At 47.2% G+C, this 15,679-nt stretch overlaps 2 protein-coding genes and 5 non-coding genes across 9 annotated transcripts; 6 read left to right on the top strand and 1 right to left on the bottom strand.

Moving 5' to 3' along the window:
* Positions 1-1,322: 1,322 nt before the first annotated feature.
* On the top strand, positions 1,323-6,250 carry Nop56 (NOP56 ribonucleoprotein). Of its 2 annotated transcripts, XR_007834446.1 has the most exons (13): positions 1,323-1,429; positions 1,589-1,678; positions 2,009-2,123; positions 2,446-2,607; positions 2,807-3,005; positions 3,332-3,519; positions 3,603-3,754; positions 3,923-4,023; positions 4,370-4,518; positions 4,738-4,859; positions 5,045-5,179; positions 5,299-5,419; positions 5,811-5,958. XR_007834446.1 is itself a non-coding variant. In XM_051183400.1 (12 exons), the coding sequence occupies exons 1-12, from the start codon at positions 1,427-1,429 to the stop codon at positions 6,168-6,170; spliced, it is 1,776 nt and encodes a 591-aa protein (XP_051039357.1). In that variant the 5' UTR covers positions 1,323-1,426; the 3' UTR covers positions 6,171-6,250. The 2 variants fall into 2 exon arrangements, 1 of the variants encoding a protein (XP_051039357.1); XM_051183400.1 differs by lacking the exon at positions 5,299-5,419 and having other exon boundaries at positions 5,811-6,250.
* LOC127221684 (small nucleolar RNA SNORD110) lies at positions 2,294-2,363 on the top strand. Its single transcript, XR_007834478.1, has one exon. It is a non-coding gene; the product is annotated as a small nucleolar RNA SNORD110 (small nucleolar RNA).
* Positions 3,127-3,259, top strand: LOC127221679 (small nucleolar RNA SNORA51). Its single transcript, XR_007834474.1, has one exon. It is a non-coding gene; the product is annotated as a small nucleolar RNA SNORA51 (small nucleolar RNA).
* On the top strand, positions 4,086-4,171 carry LOC127221683 (small nucleolar RNA SNORD86). The gene has a single exon (XR_007834477.1). It is a non-coding gene; the product is annotated as a small nucleolar RNA SNORD86 (small nucleolar RNA).
* Positions 4,586-4,655, top strand: LOC127221677 (small nucleolar RNA SNORD56). The gene has a single exon (XR_007834473.1). It is a non-coding gene; the product is annotated as a small nucleolar RNA SNORD56 (small nucleolar RNA).
* On the top strand, positions 4,903-4,974 carry LOC127221676 (small nucleolar RNA SNORD57). Its single transcript, XR_007834472.1, has one exon. It is a non-coding gene; the product is annotated as a small nucleolar RNA SNORD57 (small nucleolar RNA).
* Positions 6,251-6,285: 35 nt separating the features above from the next.
* Positions 6,286-11,412, bottom strand: Idh3b (isocitrate dehydrogenase (NAD(+)) 3 non-catalytic subunit beta). 2 transcript variants are annotated; one of them, XM_051183401.1, is made up of 12 exons: positions 11,335-11,412; positions 11,106-11,180; positions 10,872-10,970; positions 10,635-10,755; positions 8,697-8,757; positions 8,490-8,622; positions 8,254-8,387; positions 8,065-8,167; positions 7,835-7,981; positions 7,296-7,390; positions 7,112-7,172; positions 6,286-6,675 (listed from the first exon to the last, which is right to left on the bottom strand). In XM_051183401.1, exons 1-12 carry the CDS (start codon positions 11,368-11,370, stop codon positions 6,589-6,591), a joined length of 1,152 nt encoding a protein of 383 aa, XP_051039358.1. In that variant the 5' UTR covers positions 11,371-11,412; the 3' UTR covers positions 6,286-6,588. The 2 variants fall into 2 exon arrangements, with proteins under 2 accessions (XP_051039358.1, XP_051039359.1); XM_051183402.1 differs by having other exon boundaries at positions 6,286-6,378.
* Positions 11,413-15,679: the final 4,267 nt, after the last annotated feature.

Here is a 15,679-nt window from a genome sequence, read left to right as displayed (position 1 = left end):
GTAGGACACACATCTACTGTTTCCGCAGGGAGGGTTGGAGGGCCTCTATCCATTTCCATGTAGTCTCAGGGCTTCTACTCTCCATGGGACTCATCAGACTTCTTAAGCGACAAAGTCAACAAGCTGAGGACCAGAGATGACAGACCTAATCCCGTGTCTGTGAGGATACTGGACCTGCTGCAAGGGCCATCTTTGCAGCCCCTGTGCTTGAATTTTGTGAAGTCACTGAGTTAAGAAAACAAAACAGACCTAACTTATGAATGTGCCTTATGGCATGAGAATTTTCAAAATCCCCCTAGGAGTTGTCGAAAAGCTCAGTTAGTGGGGGGCCTGCAATTAATTCACTAACAAATGGCTCCGGACTGGGAGACAAGAGGATCAGAAGTTCAAAGGTCATTCCCTGCTACAGGGCCAATTGAAAGACAGCCCTGGAAAGAAAGGTAAGAGGGAAAGAGGAAGGAAGAAGAAGGGGGGGGGGGGGGAAGATGGGGACGGAAAGGAAAGAGGGAGAAAAGTAGAGTGATGGGAGATGAGGAAGGGTGAGGAGGGAGTCAAAAGAAAAGAAAATAAGAGTGAAAGGGAGGTGGGGTTTTTTTGTTTTTTTTTTTTTTTACTCATTAAGGCACAGACTATTTAAGAGACTACTTAAGTTTGGGACTTATAATTCTAAAATTACTTAAAGTGTAGGTTCTTTTTTTTTTTTTTTAAAGAAAACGAAACTTTAAACTAGCCACTTCGGTGTGCCCAAAAGCTGACCTGGAGAGCGGGAAGCTGCTCGGTGCTGGAGTTTAGGGACTACCGGGCGGAGAGCAACACGTGGCGCCGCGCACAGCGCAGAGCTGGCTTCTATGAAGCAGGGCAAGGAACAGCCTAGGAAGAAGCAAACCGCCCTTCCTATCTACGCCACTGCTCGCACCATCTCTTTTGGGGCAATAAATTTTACGAGGAAGGCGCAGGCGGCGAGGAGCCGCCATTTCTGTAGCGTCTGAGGCCGAGTGCCAGGCGGCAGGTAAGGACCCGGACCAGAGGCCTCAGGCCAGCGGGAAGCCTGCGACGCTCGCCAGGGAGCGTCTCGTCCCCTCACCGAGTTCTGCCGCTTGGCCCACGGGTGACAAGAGCACGAGAGACGGAGAAGGGCGGTCTCCGGAGCGGTATGCGGCCCCAGGTTAGGAAGGACGCCATTCGCCCCAGTCGCCGCACCGGCTCGCGCAGCCGCAAAGGCTCGGAAAGGCCGGCCCGCTCGCGCCCGCCGCAGCCTAGCCCGCCCGACGGGCGATACCACACCCGCGCACCCCTCCGGAGGCAAGAAAATGGTTCCATCCCGAGCCGCTGATTGGCCAAGGAGGAGAGGGCGGGGTCTCCGCAGTCTGGTTCCGCGCGCCAGAGCGCGCTAGCCGCATTGCGAGGTGGGCACGGAGCAGGCGCCATGGTGAGGAGTGGTTGTGGGTTATTAGTCAGGTGAAGGCCTCGTTGCGGGTCTGGGTGTGTGGTTCGGATTCGGGCTCGGAGCATGGGCTAGGACCTGCTCTAAGAGCGGCCCGACGGACCGGGAATTTGTCTAATGGCCGCGCGCTGGTTCCCGTTTCAGGTTGTGCTGCACGTGCTGTTCGAGCATGCGGTCGGCTACGCGCTGTTGGCGCTGAAGGAAGTGGAGGAAATCAGTCTCCTGCTGCCGCAGGTGGGTGGGATCGTTGGGCTCGGGATGCTGCAATGCAGCCCCTAAGGCCGCCGAACCCCATCATGCACCGCGTGTTCCCACGTGGCCGACCGCACCGGAGGGGGGTGAAAGCTCGGGATGGAGGTCTTTAATTAATGCGTATCTATGTAATCTCCTTAGAGAGTGAAGATAAACACCTCAAATCCCATTTCTTGAGAGTTAAAGTAGAATCGGGATGTGGGGCTTTAGGCACCAGTGTTCCCGTTAATGTTACAGATGGCCTTCCTGGTTTACTGCGCCGTGGAGGCCAAATTCAAAGAAAGCCCATTCATTCATTCCTCCTCTCCACAGGTGGAGGAGTGTGTACTTAACCTTGGAAAATTCCACAATGTCGTTCGTCTGGTGGCCTTTTGTCCGTTTTCTTCATCCCAGGTTGCCTTGGAAAATGCCAATGCTGTGTCTGAAGGTGAGTTAGCCCCTCAATGTCACGTGATTCTTGACGGTGTTCTGAGATGATTTTGCTGAAATTGTGATGCATGCTAGGCATTGATACCTACAAAAATAACAGTTAAATTTTTTCTTCTACTCTACGGAGCTCAATGCTTCACAGTTGTGCTACTGTGCTAAAGCCAGGTTTTGCAATGATGACTTGAGAATCTGTCAATCCACTGAGTGTGATCACTGATGTCTCCATGTTTCTGAGCAATGCCTGGAGGGGTGGGTGTTCCTGCATGATCCTATGTGGAGGTGGAGTCCTCCTTTACAAGTAAAGTGTTCTTTGTCCCAAGGTGTTGTTCATGAGGACCTCCGCCTGCTCCTGGAGACATACCTGCCATCTAAAAAAAAGAAAGTACTGCTTGGGGTTGGAGACCCCAAGATTGGTGCTGCAATACAGGAAGAGTTGGGGTACAACTGCCAGACTGGAGGTGTGATAGCTGAGATCCTTCGAGGTAAGACAATCCTGTTCCGAAGCTGCTAAGATTTTATTTTACGTGTGAATGAGTGCTTGCATGTATTGCATGCACCATGTAGGTGCAGTGCCCACAGAGGCCAGAAGAGGGAGGCTAGAGATAGCCGGTTATCAGCTGTAAGTGGCCACGTGGACTACAGAAGAGACCTTCCTTATTCATAGTCCCACCTTCCTTTTAGGAGTACGTCTGCATTTCCATAACCTGGTGAAGGGTCTGACAGACCTGTCTGCTTGTAAAGCCCAGCTAGGGCTGGGACACAGCTATTCTCGAGCCAAAGTTAAATTTAATGTGAACCGGGTGGACAACATGATCATTCAGTCCATAAGCCTTCTGGACCAACTGGATAAAGACATCAATACCTTCTCAATGCGTGTCAGGTAAGATGCAGTGCATAGGCTATCAACAGGGCTCTTGGACCTGTGGTTTAGCTATTACAAACTTACAAGGCTCATTCAGGGCTGATAATTCCCGTGGTTAGAATCAGGGGCTAAAAAGCTAGGCCTCCTTGTGCTTACCACAGGCTGTGTTCTTACACTGACTGTATAGAAAGAGGAGGCAGAACAAACCTACCCCATGTACACCTCAGCCTAGGCCTTTGTGCCTGGTCTGTATTGTGAATGGGGAGACATAGATTTGAGGAAGACAGATCTGATTTATTTGAGGTTTTGGCAAACTGGGTGAGGGAATGATTGTTCCTCTGCAGGGAATGGTATGGGTACCATTTTCCAGAGCTGGTGAAGATCATCAATGACAATGCCACCTACTGTCGCCTGGCTCAGTTCATTGGAAACCGCAGGGAGTTGAATGAAGAAAAGTTGGAGAAGCTGGAAGAGTTGACGATGGATGGGGCCAAGGCTAAGGCCATTTTGGATGCTTCTCGGTCCTCCATGGGTCAGTGCAGAATCCAGCAACCTGTATAAGGTACGAGACTCCTTGAGTTTGTGGTCCCCCTGTTCACACTAGGTGTTTCCTAGGCATGGACATTTCTGCTATCGACTTGATAAACATCGAGAGCTTCTCCAGTCGTGTGGTGTCTTTGTCAGAGTATCGCCAGAGCCTACACACTTACCTTCGCTCCAAGATGAGCCAAGTAGCCCCCAGCCTGTCAGCCTTAATTGGGGAAGCGGTGCGTCATGGGAACACAAATGGGGGAGATATAATGTTAGCATACTGTACCGCTATACTTCTGGCTACCATGTCCCTAGTTGCATGGTGGGGAGGAGAATAGGGGTGTGAAGTTGATGAATCAATTTCCCCCTTACTCACCTGGCTTCTTCCTTGGATCTTTCTCCAGGTAGGTGCACGCCTCATTGCTCATGCTGGCAGCCTCACCAACCTGGCCAAGTACCCAGCATCCACAGTACAGATCCTTGGGGCTGAAAAGGCCCTGTTCAGGTACCAGTGAGGGCGCCTGCCCATGTCAGGTGCTACTTCTGGTGCCCGCTGCTTTGTTTGGGGATTACAGTGATGGCTGACCAGGACTCCCTGACCTATACAGGCCTCTGCTATGGGGGTGATGGCCAGTCCTGGTGTCTGAGTGATTCCCAGGGCCCAGCAAAAAGGGACCAAGTTTCCAGGTCAGCGACATTGGATGCCTTCCCTCACTGCCTCTGGGAACTGGGTTGGCATGTGTTGAGGTAGAAAGTCCAGCCAAGCCTGGTGTGAAATTGTGGGGAGAAGGGAATTTGCACAGTTGGGTCAGATCTTCTGACCCTAAACTGTTCACTGAACATTTCCACAGAGCCCTAAAGACAAGGGGAAATACACCAAAATATGGACTCATTTTCCATTCCACCTTCATTGGTCGAGCAGCTGCAAAGAACAAAGGCCGCATCTCCCGATATCTAGCAAATAAATGCAGTATTGCCTCAAGAATTGATTGCTTCTCTGGTATGGATGAGGAAGTTGGTGTTTGAAGGGGTTGCAAGGGAGGGGATATAAACTGCCTTGGCAGCTTCTACAATGATGGTAATATTTTTCGTCAACAGAGTTCACATAGTGAGTGTTGACACTTTGGGTCTGAGTGAAGCTGAGGGTAGAGGGACTGGGAAGTACTTTGTCCTTTCGAGAGTTGTAATGGCCTTTGTTTACACATACACATACATCTAGAGGTGCCCACAAGTGTATTTGGGGAAAAACTCCGAGAACAAGTTGAGGAGCGGCTGTCTTTCTATGAGACTGGAGAGATCCCACGAAAGAACCTGGATGTCATGAAGGAAGCTATGGTTCAGGTCAGTTCCTTAATTGGGGTAGCTGCGTGCCATAGTTAGCTGTTGGAGGTGATGAACTATCTTGGCCTGACCTTAAGGGATGGAGGCAAGAAAACTGATTTAATGAGCCTGATCCAGCAAAACTAGAAGCATAGTGGTGGCAAGCCAGGGTCTTTCCAGGTTTTCAGTACTATCTTTTTTGCCAGGCAGAGGAAGCTGCTGCTGAAATTACCAGGAAGCTGGAAAAACAGGAGAAAAAACGCTTGAAGAAAGAAAAGAAGCGACTGGCTGCACTGGCCCTGGCCTCCTCAGAAAACAGTAGCACTCCAGAAGAGTGTGAGGTCAGTCCTGTGTGGACCCTAGGTTGTATAAGGACTTCAACAGTAGAACAAAGGACATCAAACCATCCATGGTCTGGAGCTTGGGCTTTTTGGACTAAAACTACCTCTTGATCCTATAGGGAGGAGATAGGTGCTGAGAGAACTTGACCAAGAGCCCAGAATGCTGGTTGTAGCACATGGCCCATTCCATGGGCAAGTGTGCTCTGTCCTCGGCTGCCTCCCAGGAGTCCTCAAGCGGGGGTAGTGTGAATTCCTGCTCTCCCTGTTCTTTGTGTAGAGGTGATAGTATCTCATAATGGGGGTGGGGCAGGGAAATCACCAATGTGGCAGTCTAGATTTGGCCCCCAGGATTTTTTTTTTTTTCTTGAGGTATCAGTGTTTCTATTTCAGGGTCCCCTGGGAGCTCTGCATGATGTCTATTGTGACCAGCATACAGGGGATTTTCTCTAGGGTTTAAGAGGGCCAAAAAACAACTCTTTTCTCTAACTGGGAGTACAGTAGCTTTGAAGGCTAGATTACCAAAGTACCCATGCAACAAACTAGGTTGGTTGTTCTTCTGCCTGGAGTCTGATGGGAACTGCAGCTGTTGACATGTGTAAGCAACATGTTTTCATGTCTTATTCCCCTTCAGGAGATAAATGAAAAACCTAAGAAGAAGAAAAAGCTAAAACCCCAGGAGGCTCCACAGGAAAATGGAATGGAAGATCCACCTGTCTCTTTGCCTAAAAGTAAGAAAAAGAAAGCCTTTCCTAAGGAGGAGTTGGCCAGTGATCCTGAAGAGGTGGCTACTAGCAGTGTAAGTGTTCTCAAGAGGAAGAAATCCTCCCCTAAAGAGGAAATGGCCAGTGACCCAGAAGAGGCAGCAAGCCCCAGTATCCCCAAGAAGAAAAGGAAATTTTCTGTTAAGGAGGAACCTGAAGCTGCTGCTAGCTGCACAAAGAGCAGTACAAAGAAAAAGAAAAAGTCCCAGAAAGCATCCCAGGAGGATTAGAATGGACATGTTTAGTGGGTGGGGGCATGCCTCAAGGTGATAGTTCCTACCCATGATAAACCCCAATAAAAACACAAAAATTGTGTGTGTGTGTTTGTTTTATTGAGTATTTTACATGTTACACGTGTAGGATTTATGACAGGGCAGCAATAACAGCTTCAGTGAAGTCATGACAAGTGGCATAGCCACCCATATCTGAGGTTCGAACCTGTAGAAAAAAGTTGTCATCATCCTGTGTTCTGGACCCAGGCCCAAACACCTACCCTGTGCAGGTAACCCTATACCAGCCCCCAGGACAACCTAGCCTCTGCCAGAAAAACAATTAGGATCTACTGCTAGATGTTTTCTTCCCTGGTCCATTGTATTGAAGGAATGTGTAGGTAGCATGGTCCTTTGGAGTTGGAGGGAGTAAAGGGCTCTAGCCCCCGTGGGGGTGTAGATGGCCGATGACAGACTTGATGAAATCAGTTGTTGTGCTGTAGCCGCCCATGTCTCGAGTCCGCACCTACAGCCACCATCAGCAATGGGGAAGCCGTGGGGAAGAAAAGAGAGCCCATGAAGATGGGACAATATGATCATGGTATGGAAACCAAGAAGAGGTAGGATGGAAGGAGGTGAACAGGTGTAAGGATGAGGTTACCTTGCAGGAAAAGACCAGGAGGGAAGAAGGACAGGCAGCTAATCCTGCCTGCTAATCACCCCCAGACAAAGCTGCAAGGTCTGCCTTCAGATGACCCAAGAAAGGCAATGGATGGTGCGGGGAAAAGGACAGCAGATGGAACTAAGGCAAAGAAGACCAACAGGATGAAATGGCCAAGAAAAGGAAGGGAAGTGAGAAGAATAACCCTGAGATGACAGCAGGTATTATGGAGACCAGGAAGAAAAGTACCCTCAAGTTCCCCATTGAATGTGCTGAGCCCTTGAAAGTTTTCTGAACTCACCTTGCCAACTTTAATCACCTTCTTCACTGCATCTGCAATCATGTTGGAGTGGTACTCAAGACTGTCAACACAGACAGGAAGAACTGAGTGAGACTCCAACCAGAACATCCCCACCCATATTTCCCATTTGTGCTTCCCTTTCCAACACCTACCCTCCAACCCACTTCAGCTTCCCATAACCTACTTGAGATGCCGAAGCATGTTGGAAGCTGACAACAGCATGGCAGTGGGATTGGCTATATTTCTGCCCACTGCCTGGGCAAATGGGTGCCGAGCACCCTGTGGGAAAAAGCAAACCAGAATCACTGGAAGGGAAAAGGCACATGCAGAGGTGAAGGCATACAAAAGGTATGGTACAGGAGGAGGGCAGGCCATGGTGACTGAGAAGAGAGGTAGGGACTGGGAGAAGCAGCGGCCATGGTCATTTACAAGTGCACTGGGATAGGGGAAGAATACCAAGGTCAGAGAAATCTGGGTACAGATAACTAACAGAAAATATTCTATTCATTGATGGTTTGGGTGTTTTTTGTTTGTTTGTTTTTTCTGTTGGTTTTATTTTTTCAAGACAGAGTTCCTCTGTAGCTTTGGTTGGAGTCTGTCCTGGAACTCGCTCTGCAGACCAGGCTGGCCTCGAACTCACAGAAATCTACCTGCCTCTGCCTCCCATGTGCTGGGTTAAAAAACATGCATCACCATGCCCATGAGAAAAATAACCTTGCTCACCGTCTCAAAAACTGCATACTCTGCACTGTAGCTCTCACCAGGGACCACACCAGCTCCTCCAACAAGGCCAGCAGCCAGATTGTCAATAATGTTCCCATAAAGATTGGGCATCACAAGCACATCAAACTGGTAAGGATTCTGTACCAGCTAGGGGTGAGATTATGAGAATGAAGAGAAAAGTTCTAACAAAAGAGAGATTTCCACTCCCTGTCCTCCCTCTGGGAACTCACCTGCATGCAGCAATTGTCTATGATCATCGTCTCAAATTTGATTTTGGGGTACAGTTCAGCAACTTCCTCACAGCACTGCAAGAACAACCCATCCCCAAGTTTCCTGTTCGTGGTTCAAAGACAAAAATCAGTTGAGAGAGTTCAAGGGATACCTCTCCAGGAACCCAATCCACATAAGCCATGCCTCACATGATGTTGGCCTTATGGACAGCTGTGACCTTGCTCCGCCCTTTTTTGGTGGCGTAGTCAAATGCAAACTTTGCAATCCTCTGAGATTTGGTTCGAGTGACAATCTTCAGACACTCAATGACCCCCTTTGCACTCTGGGTGAGAGAGAAATGAATGATAACATTTGGAAAGAAGGCAAGGAGGCCTCTACCTCTTGCCTGCCTCTTTCCTTATCCTCCCCAGTTTCTGGGCCTTACCTCATGTTCCAGAGAGCTATATTCCCCTTCTGTCTGTTCTCGAATGATTACCAGGTCTAGATTGTTATGCCGAGTCATGTACCCAGGAAGTGATTTCACATGAACTACGTTGGCAAACAAGTCCAACTTACGCCTGAGGGTAGACAGCCATCAGCTCTGTGCCCGATGCCCAGTACCCCTTTGACCCAAGCCTACCCATCCACCTACCTCAGCTGCATATCATAGGAAGCTAATTCGCCCTTATACTCCATTGGGGTATAGATCTTTCCTGTGGAAACAAAGTGTGGGGGAAGCAGGGTTAGACAAAGGTCACACAGAGACCAAGTCCAATCTCCCATTGACTTCAAACACCTAGACTCCCATCTCCCACTCCCAAATTCCTCACCCTTTATTTATAGCCCCTGGCAAGAGACAAGCAGAATGAATAATATAATTAAAATGAGAAAACTGGGTGTAATACTTTAGTTTTATGTTGAAATTTCAAAGTGACCTAAGAACCATTTGTTTTTAATCAAGGAACCTGGGTTTAATAACAAACTGAAGAGCAAGGCTAGGGGACCAATGGCTTTCCTTATGTTTCTGTATCTATTGGCTTTGTATTTTCTCAGCTACTACTTACTAAAAATCGACTATATATGTAAGGCAATATCTACCAAAACCCATACAACTGTCGTTATGAGGCAAACAATACATTGGGGAACACAAGTAAGTAAGGAATGATACTAAGTACAGGTGCTGTTCTTTTGTTACAGTTATAAGAATAAAAGCTGTGTCCTGAGTGAGGGTCCCAAGTGAGTGGGGTCCCATGGTAAGGGACCACATGGGAGAACATAGCGGGTTCCATAGCAGGTGAGGATGACCAAGGCGAGAGGGAATAACACTCCAGATAGAGCTTAAATGAGTTTATTTAGAAAGGGGAATGAGGGAGAAAGGAAGAGACATAGAGGCACCGGGAACAGAAGAGGAGAGAGAGAGGAGGAGAGAAAAAAAGGGAGTAGCTGGTGGCCAACCAAAAGCAGGAGAGAGAGCACAAAAGAGAGCGTAAGTGGGCAGGGGTCTGACTTTTAAAGGGGTCCTTTGCACCTGCCTGCAGACTAGTATTCATGAAACCCTGGGCTGATGGGAGTACTGCCTGAGTGCATTCTGCCAGGTTACAGGGGCAGGCCAGTGTAATGCCTGAATCCTTATACCAGGAGCACAGAGGAAGAATCCTCTCTGATAAAAGGAAATGTTTCAGAAAAGCTGACACAACAGTCAGTTCCTTGGTTAAGTGAGTACAGAGGGCTGAACACTGATCTCAAACAGACAGGCCCATGCCCTTATACCAAGAAACTGTAAGAATGAGTTATTGAGGGGATGCCAATATGATCTTATTTGGAAAAACACCTTTTTTTCAGATAGAATTAGGAGTCTTGAGATAAAATTGTCCTGGGTTGGGGTTGGGGGCTAAATCCAATGGTAAATAAAAAGATAAGGGGGGGGGCTGTAAAAAGAGAATTGTGTCTATAAACCAAAGAACACCAGGAAAAGAAGTATCCTCACTTTAAGTCATCAGAGGGACTGTAGCCTCAGAACTGAGAGTGTATTTATACTATTTACAGCCACTACAAACTTGTACTATCTCATGGCAACCATAGACAATGAGTGAGTATTCTGATAGGTGACATGGGGGGGGAACCATTTTGGGTAGAGGGAAGAGCATAAGTCAAGGCAGGATAAATATGCAACAACTAGCACAGCTGACTATAAGCAAAGCAAAGAACAGGTCGTGGAAAGGAAAACAGGAAAGCCGGCTTTTTTCTGCAAAAGCTGGCCCTGGTAGTCAGGCTGTCCAAGAAAATAGATTTGGAAAATGGCCTACAGGGGAAAATCTAGAAGCCAAAAGAATCCAATAAGGGGACTAAAACAGCACAGCAGAAGAAACGGAACGGTCAGAATGGGCACTGGCGACACAGCTAACAGGGTCTGAACACAGTGACAAAAGCCTCAGCAGGCCCCAAACAAACCCTTGCAACTTCGCTGAGCTCCCTCACTCCTGCCTGGTTTCCCACTAAGAAACAAATTCCCAAGTATCAGTAGAGGGCAGTCTGGGAAACTGATATATACGCACCACAGACTTTAAAATGACAAGAGTGGCATACAAACCAATGATGGCAACTTTGTTCTCCTTCATGGAACTCAGCAGCTGCTCCAACTTCTCCTCAGAAGCCATATTCTGCACCTCGCTCAGGTGGTGCTCCTTAAATTCCACTGGGACAGCAGCAGCCTTCGGGGATCAATCAGTCCAAGCAGAGGACCAGGTCAGGTCTGAACGTACCTAACCCAACCCCATCCATCCCTGCAGGCAGCTCGACCACCCATCCCCCACCACAGGCTACTCACCTTGAACACTTCCTTGACAGCATGCATGAGCTCTGGCCCCACGCCGTCTCCCGGCAACATGGTCACAGGAAAGGCCCCCTCAACCTTCACATCTTCTGCCTGTGAGTGGGGCCAGCAGAGATGGAGCAGGGGCAGAAGCAAGAGTCAGAGGGAGACAGGTAGAGAGGGGGAAATCCAGGGGAGCGGCAAGGAGGCGACAAGGATGGGCGAGCGCGAAGCGGGACTCGAGCGTACCTGTGCAGCGGCGTGAGCCGCAGCCGACGTTCGGAGACCTCTCCAAGCCCCGGGGTTGCGAGCGGAGACCAAGGCCTGTGACAGACAGACAGACAGACAGACAGACACAAGGTCAGATCTGAGACACCCAGACCCTGTACACCGCGCCGACCTTGCCATCTTTTGGAAACTCCGGACAAACCCTCTGCTCCCCCCGCCCACCATCTACCCAACATGTCCCGGGTCTCACTCGGGTCAGCCAGCGGACATTGCTCAGCGCTGCCATCTTCTGCGGAGGGAGTCGCGCGGGAAGTGACGCCGGAAGCGAGCGCGACCGCGGGAGCTGGACTTCCTGTCGTTCCGTCCTTGGCGGTTCTTTCTTCCCTACCAATCTGGAGGGTCTGTCCACTCATTTGCCTTCTGTCCTGTTTAGTGATGTAGGGTTTATCTGTTTGCTTTGTTTTCAGTCGTCATATTTTATTTCTTTTGAAACTTCAATACTAAAAAAATATGTGGCTATGTATCCAGCGAGGACGTGAGATTAACAAGTTGAGAATCCTAAGGGGTGATGTGTGTGAATGTTTCTGTTATGTTATAAGTAATGTGCTTGTTTTCTCCTTTTATCCAGTTACCGGGTATTTATCAAGCCTATGCGTTTTTGGCTTATTTGTTTTGTTTTTACTACAGGGTCTTATTTGCTCTAAACAATTGTTACAGGCTTGAACTTCGTCACTAATGTAAATATTGCACGACACATTTCATTTGTAATGTATATCTTAAAATATCATTTCTTCTCAGCTGGGTGTGGTGGCGCACTCCTGGGAGGCAGAGACAGGCGAATCTCTTGAGTTCGAGGCCAGCCTCGTTTACAAAGCGAGATCCAGGACAGTCAGGACTGTTTGTTACACAGAGAAACCCTGTCTTGAAAAACAAAACGCGCGTGCGTGCGTGCGTGCGTGCGTGCGTGTGTGTGTGTGTGTGTGTGTGTGTGTGTGTGTATGTTTTTCTCATAATTGACATTTTTGACCCAGTGTTAGATCATGTTTTTCAATGAATTGAATATATATATATATGTATATATATACATACATATACATATGTATATATAATGAATTGAAAAGATATATATATAATATATATAATTAGCTTTTTTATTTAGAGTGGAGGGCGCACCATAGGGCACTAGTAGAGGTCAAAGAACAGAGGCCCATTCAGAAAGTTGGTACTCTCCTGCCACCACATAGATTTCAAGGGTTGAGCTCAAGTCATAAGGCTTGGCAGCAGGCACATTTACTCAGTGAGCCACCTCATCAATTCCAAGTTAGTTTTCGTATTATCATATACCAACATAATGAGTTTCATTTGTAATCTGAATTACTTTACGAGTTTCAGTGTTCTTCCAAAGAAGACCTGGGCACACAAAGGGTTCAAAATTTCTCCTCTGTTAAGACCTGTCCCTCTTTTCCCTCTACAACCATGAGCAATCAAAGGAGTGATATAATGATGTGGCAATTCCTAGAAGATGGAGTTTGGGAGGTTTTTGGAAGAAGTAGAACTCTTGTGTGATTGTGGGGTAAACTGGATTTTGCAGAAGTGACTATACTCCATTAGAATAAGGTGGGTTATAAGCAAAAGTGGTGTCTGTTTCCCCAGAATCAAAGATGAAGGGGGGTTGTTAAAGTGGCTGACTGGAGGGTTGTTCTCAGGAGAAATGTTTCAATACGGAACAGGGGCAGGAGAAGAAGTTCTGCGAGGTGCTGACTCAGCTGGAGTTCTCCCCGGTCTGGCTCCCTGGAGAGCTCTCAAGTGTGAATAATGGCTCAAGATTTTTCTGATTTGAGGCAAGGCTTCCTAACCTGCTTTGCTCCAGCATAATGTAGGCCTAGGACAGCTCAGAGGAGGGAGTCGTTCTCAGTTAATGACCAGCATCTGAAGCAGTTGAAGGACTGGACAGTTCACTGACCAGTCGCTGCAATGCTGTGCAAGTAGGAATGTCCACCATGGCTGAGAATCAGGAGAGTGAACTCATGTGAAGAGACCAGGCACACATAATGGGTAATGAGAGGTAGGATTGGTGCAAGGTCTAAACCTGAGAGAAAAGACAGAGGCTCATGAGCAATACTGTTGAGCCTGGGGACCCTGGAAATTGTCTTTATTTAGTTGTAGGTGGCTTCATTAAGAAAGCAAGCATTTGGGTTCATTTAAAAAGTGCCATTTTCAGGTGGATCTCTGTGAGTTCAGGGCCATCCTGATCTTCAGAGTGAGCCCCAGGAAAGCCAGGACAACATAGACCCTGTCTCAATAGAAAGAAAAAAAAAAAAATTAAAGGGCCATCATGTCAGAAAGGTACATGGAGTTGAGGCTTCTGACAAAGTGGAATCAGGAGATAACTGAAAACAATCAAAAAGTTCTAATTGGTAAGTACGGAAAGAATCAAAGGTCACAAAGTAGAGCTTAGAGGAGTTGTAGCATGTGTAAGATGGAAGGAGAGGAACATGCTCCCACAAGGAAGCAAGTCAAACAGGTGTCAGTAACAGTGAAGCTTGGAGGCCCTTCAGATGAGGACACAGGTCACTGCAGTGTGCCAGCCAGGACAGATGACCTCCTGGAAAGAATACATGTGCCATTCCAGGAAGTCAGGCATGCAAAGTGTAGTCATACAGTGTTTTTACTCTCGGCTTTTTGAGGGGTCCTGACACCCAGCTCCCAAGTAAATTACACATGCAGATTTATTACTTATGAATGCCTGCCTTAAGCTTGTCTTATCTCTAGCCAGCTTTTCTTATCTTAACCTGTCTACCCTTCCCTCTGGGCTTCTCTCTCTCTCTCTCTCTCTCTCTCTCTCTCTCTCTCTCTCTCTCTCTCGCTCTCTCTCTCTCCTGTAAATCTTACTTTCACTCTTACTCCATGGCTGGCTGGGTGACGCCCTCTTCCTCCCATTTCTCCTTTCTGTGTATACTCTCTGTCTGCCAGCTCCACCTATCCTTGCTCCTGTCGCGCTATGTGTTCAGCTCTTTATTAGTACCACCAAGTGTTTTAGATGGGCACAATAACACAGCTTCACACAGTTAAACAAATGCAGCATAAATGAAAGTCACACCTTAAAATAATATTCTACCACAGCAAAGAATGTTCATTAATATTTTATACAAGGTCTAACTATAACCTTGGCTAAACTGGAACTCACTATAAAGACCAGGCTGACCTCAAACTCACTGAGATCTACCTCTTCTTCTTTTTGCAATGTTTAAATTATTTTTTACATTCCAAACCCAGTGCCCCCCCTACTCTCCTTCCACTCCCCCCCCACTTTACCCTCCTCCCATCTGCTCCAAGATCTACCTCTTCTTACTCTAATATTTAACTAGGTTGAGTAGAGTATATTTTTAAAAATAATTTAAGTGTATTTTATGTGCATTTGGTGGGAAGGTGTCAGATCCCCTGGAATTGGAGTTACAGACATGTGAGTGCTGGGAATTGAACCCAGGTCCTCTGGAAGAGCTGCCAGTGCTCTTAACCACTGAACCATCTCTTCCATCCCCTAGCTTGAGTATCGTAATCAGTAACTAAATGATACCCACTCTCTTTTTAAAAAAATAGAAATAGTAAATGAGGACAAAGCTTCTTGTCACTCAAACCACAGGCAGTTATCTGTATCCAAAGCTTTTTCATGTATATACACATTAGAATATAATATTGGCTTTAGTGTATGTTTCCGAAGTTTCATACTCTATATGCTTATTGTTACATAATTTTCCTTTTCTCTAAACACTAATATCTGACATGTCATAGGGATATAAGACACGATGTCATAGAGAATGAGAAACCCATTCTTTTGTTTGTAGATCCATATGTCTATTTTACTTCTGAATGTGTTCTGATGCATTAAACAGAAAACTCATTCATCATGATAGCTACTGGTTTCTCTCCCATTGCTTCTGAAAGTATAGTTTCTGACATTGATTTAGCTGCTGAGTAGTGATCCAGGCTCTCTGTCATCTCCTCTCTGAGCTCCAGTGGGTTGTGGGTTGTCTTCGTCCTTGTTTCATAGTCACAATATAGCAGCTGATGCTCTGGAGGTCATTTTTGCATTCAGATGTAGAAAATGGATAAAAGAACAGTTCCAGCCATTTGTATACTTTCTTATCTGAAACATCAAGGCTTGGGACTAGGGAAATGGCTCAATGGGTAAAAACATTGTCTGTGAAAGCTTAATGACCCGAGTTCAGATCTCTGGACCCACATAAAAAGAAGGCATTAGCACCCTTCTATGATCCCAGGAGTTCTGAGAAAGGACAGAGGCAGGAGATTATCTGGAAGCTTGTGCAGTTAACCTGGAGTATGCAGTAGAGGTCACAAGAGACCCTGCCTCAAAACCACGCAGAAGGCAAAAACCAATTCTGGGGAATTGTCTGCTGACCTTCAAACATGCCATAGCATGCACATACCTTCACACACACACATGCATGCATGGATGCATGCACCCCTACCTCACAAGCAGCACAAAGAAAATGTCAAAGCTTTCTCTGAAATATTGTCATCAAATTTCTTGGGTCTCATAGGTAGAACCAGACCTGTTACTATTCTCACTGGAA

This window comes from Phodopus roborovskii, unplaced genomic scaffold (genome assembly GCF_943737965.1).
Source record: "Phodopus roborovskii unplaced genomic scaffold, PHOROB, whole genome shotgun sequence".
NCBI lineage: Eukaryota > Metazoa > Chordata > Mammalia > Rodentia > Cricetidae > Phodopus > Phodopus roborovskii.
Note: the sequence above shows the minus strand (reverse complement) of the source record. Positions and strands in the feature narration are given on the sequence as shown.

Bases quoted from the DNA above. Each gene is read 5' to 3' on its own strand.
- Nop56 (XM_051183400.1), top strand. The intron at 2,608-2,806 runs GTAAGACAATCC...CCTTCCTTTTAG, and splicing joins GATAGCTGAGATCCTTCGAG to GAGTACGTCTGCATTTCCAT. The intron at 5,180-5,810 runs GTCAGTCCTGTG...ATTCCCCTTCAG, and splicing joins GCACTCCAGAAGAGTGTGAG to GAGATAAATGAAAAACCTAA.
- Idh3b (XM_051183401.1), bottom strand. From the start codon at position 11,370: ATGGCAGCGCTGAGCAATGTCCGCTGGCTGACCCGA. The intron at 8,758-10,634 runs GTTTGTATGCCA...TTGTTTCCACAG, and splicing joins GAACAAAGTTGCCATCATTG to GAAAGATCTATACCCCAATG. The intron at 7,173-7,295 runs GTAGGTTATGGG...CTGTGTTGACAG, and splicing joins AACATGCTTCGGCATCTCAA to TCTTGAGTACCACTCCAACA.